Source organism: Mercenaria mercenaria, chromosome 11 (genome assembly GCF_021730395.1).
Source record: "Mercenaria mercenaria strain notata chromosome 11, MADL_Memer_1, whole genome shotgun sequence".
Lineage (NCBI taxonomy): Eukaryota > Metazoa > Mollusca > Bivalvia > Venerida > Veneridae > Mercenaria > Mercenaria mercenaria.
In genome coordinates, this window is record NC_069371.1 from 82,093,359 (window position 1) to 82,096,753 (window position 3,395).

Here is a 3,395-nt window from a genome sequence, read left to right on the forward strand (position 1 = left end):
TCGTTATTTTTAGTAGGATTGTTGTATCTTATATCACGCCTATCCGGCTTCTATTGTTCCGTTATTTACCCATCAAATTTTATTCGTATTTATAATATAGCACACCTTGTTTATGCATTTCACGCACGATTAATTTCGTGTACTTTTATAAGTCAATCGCAAACGGCTCATTCTTTCTCTTCTCTTACAGCTGTAGAGGACACATTGCAGAAAAAATCTCAGAGATTTTTTTTTGAATTTGAAAACAACGTGGTATATTTCATGAGTTGCTGTATTGAGATTTACGAATTGTTAGCGCGGTGTTTATACTGTTTCTCGTTTCAGTTTTATTAGTCTTATTAGAGGAAACATTGACATGCCAAGACCGGGTCGTGTCAGGGAACGTAATGAGAGGGTGGACCATGTTGAACGGGTCAATAGAAGGGACCGGCCGCCAGTTCGAGGCCAGGCTAGGAGAACGGAAGTTCAACAGGCTCTACGTAGAGATGAGCGACAAAACAGAAACGGGCGACCTGTAAATAGAGAAGAGCGTCACCGAAATAGAATTCCCCATGACGGTCAGGGGAACTTCCAGATTCAGGACGGAAATCAGCCCCAACAAAATGGAGACGCTGGTGCGCCTTTTCCACCACCAGTCGCACCAATTATGACGTCAACGGAAGTACAGACGGACCAGACTTTAGGTGGTGGCCATGTGGAGCAGCAGCAGGCATTCCTCCCTGACCACGGTGAGTCACCTTTATCTGCGTTTAATTTAGAAACTCAAAGGGGGAATCCTGGACAGAGCACGCCCGTGGGTCAAAATCCTAGCCGCGAAGCATTATTTTTATATTCGCTACAGTCAAGCGCAAACAATCCGTTGTTGAGCACTATTAATGATTGTGTCAGTGCTCAGATTCCTTTGAATATAAAAGAAAAAACTTGGGCGGGAAAATATATTAATCTCGCATTGCTACAAAAATCCTCACCTGAAATACTTGCTAGCCAAGGGGCACAACTCATCTTGTCTGAAGATGGTTTCATTGAAACTCGGCCTAAAACCTTATCAGAAAAAGTAAAAACCATAGAACAATGGACGGATGCATTTGTTATTTTCATGGATATTTATTTGGTACAGAACCCACAGGCGTGCTCTGAGCTGCTGACTTACATGGCCACTATCCGCCAAGCGGCGTCACGTAGGCATGATTTCGCTTGGCGCGTATACGACGAACAGTTTCGTATGCGTCAAGAAAATTTTTTGCAACCATGGTCTAGGCTAAATTCGGATCTTTGGCTGAAAGTAATGACAATGCCAATACATCAGTCAAATAACAGTTTTTCAAGCTCTGCAGGCGACAGCCCTTATCTACAAACTTGTAGCAAGTATAATGAAGGTCAGTGCCCGTTTGCTCAACGCTGTAGATACCGGCATGTTTGTTCTGCGTGCGGAGGTGGGCACCCCAGCGTATCATGCTATTCATTTCGTACGAAACAATTGCGCAACTCCAATTTCCCAAGCAAGCCTTCAAAACGATAAATTTTCACTGGGTAAATCTTCTATAAATGTTGTCACACTGCAAAATGAACTCTCAGACTATCCAAGTAGGGATATTGCAGACGAACTTTTCAATGGTTTTATGAACGGGTTTCCACTCCATTATTATGGCCCAAGAATTTCGTTTTCGGCCAGAAATTTAAAATCTGCTGACCAAAAACCAGATATTGTCTCTAAAAAGATCAACAAAGAAATTGAAGCGGGAAGAATGGGCGGTCCCTTTCAAAGCCCTCCTTTTGAAAATTTTAGAATTTCGCCCGTTGGTCTAGTGGAAAAAAAGATAAAGATGACTTTCGTTTAATACACCATTTAAGTTTTCCAAAACACGAATCTGTTAACGATTTTATCCCTGTGGAATTGTCATCCGTCCATTATACCCACTTTGACGAGGCCGTGTCTATGCTTCAGGAGCTCGGTAAACACGCTCTGTTAGCAAAAACTGATATACAGTCAGCTTTCCGCTTACTACCGATAAGCCCAGAGGATTTTGAGCTTCTCGGTATTAAATTCAGGGGCCAATATTTCTTTGACAAATGTTTACCATTTGGGGCATCGATATCTTGTGCAACATTTGAAAAGTTTTCTTCATTTTTAGAGTGGTCAATTTTAAAACGCTCTGGTTCAAAAAATGTAAAACATTATCTTGATGATTTTTTGTTCGGAGGGAAACCAAAGTCATTAGAATGCCACAGTTTACTGGAACAATTTTTCGAGTTGTGTAAAGATTTAAACGTGCCTCTTGCCGATAATAAAACGGTTTATCCTACAACAGTTCTCATATTTGTTGGGCTTGTCCTAGATTCTGACGAAATGGTGATTCGCATCCCCCAAGAAAAGCTAAAAGAGTTAAAAGAAAAATTACAAATTATGCTTTCAAAATCAAAAACTACTTTACGGCACCTTCAGTCATTAATAGGTAGCCTTTCATTTGCGTGTAAAGCAATTCCTGTAGGAAGACCGTTTTTACGTAGGCTTATTGACTTGACCGCTGGAGTTGTACCTGAAAAACACCATCATTTAAGGATATCCCAAGACATAAAGGCTGATTTACTCATTTGGCAGTCCTTCTTGTCACAGCATAATGGAGTATCAATCATTCCTGACAAACTTTGGCAAGAAAACCAGGATATTCATCTGTTTACTGACAGTTCAGGCAAAGGCTATGGTATTTTCTTAAATGGCAGTTGGGCTAACAGTGTATGGCCAGAAAGTTGGGTTATTAATGGAATAACTAAAGATATAACAGTACTGGAACTATTTCCGATTCTAGCTTCTGTATTTCTGTGGCCTGCTGAACTAGCTAATAAGAAAATTTTATTCAGGTGCGATAATATGTCTGTATGTCACATCATAAACAAAATGACCAGTAAGTCTAAACCAGTGATGACATTAGTAAGGAAGTTTGTTCTACAGTGCCTAAAATACAACATTATGTTTAAATGTAAACATATCTCAGGTGTTCATAACGGCATTGCTGATGCCCTTTCAAGGTTTGATTTTCAGCGCTTCGGCCAATTAGCCCAAGATGCGGCCAGGATTCCGGCACAAGTACCTCCACATCTACTGAAAATTTATGGAAGTTAGCTAGGTCGCTGGCGTCAGAAGGCATCTCCAGTAATACAAAGTTAGCATATGATACAGCTTTACGTTCCTTTACGGAGTTTAGATGTTCATACGGTATATCTCAGTTATGGCCAGTTTCCAAGTGGGTAATTTCATTGTATGTCGCCTGGTTATACATGAAGGGCTTATCCTTTAAAACGGCATGCACTTACTTGTCCGGAATAACCTATATTCATAAAATGCATGATTGGGACAATCCAACTAATTCGTTTTACTTTAAGAAAGTAATGGAAGG

The 3,395-nt window shown here is 40.4% G+C and overlaps 2 protein-coding genes across 2 annotated transcripts; both read left to right on the forward strand.

The window, feature by feature from the left end:
• The first annotated feature begins 215 nt into the window (after positions 1-215).
• Positions 216-1,540, forward strand: LOC128546687 (uncharacterized). Its single transcript, XM_053517925.1, has one exon. The coding sequence runs from the start codon at positions 356-358 to the stop codon at positions 1,517-1,519; it is 1,164 nt and encodes a 387-aa protein (XP_053373900.1). The 5' UTR covers positions 216-355; the 3' UTR covers positions 1,520-1,540.
• Positions 1,541-1,936: 396 nt separating this feature from the next.
• Positions 1,937-3,121, forward strand: LOC128546843 (uncharacterized). The gene has a single exon (XM_053518241.1). It carries the CDS (start codon positions 1,937-1,939, stop codon positions 3,119-3,121), a length of 1,185 nt encoding a protein of 394 aa, XP_053374216.1.
• Positions 3,122-3,395: the final 274 nt, after the last annotated feature.

What these genes read in the sequence shown, in the direction of transcription:
- LOC128546687 (XM_053517925.1), top strand. Translation starts at nt 356, where the DNA reads ATGCCAAGACCGGGTCGTGTCAGGGAACGTAATGAGAGGGTGGACCAT.
- LOC128546843 (XM_053518241.1), top strand. Translation starts at nt 1,937, where the DNA reads ATGCTTCAGGAGCTCGGTAAACACGCTCTGTTAGCAAAAACTGATATA.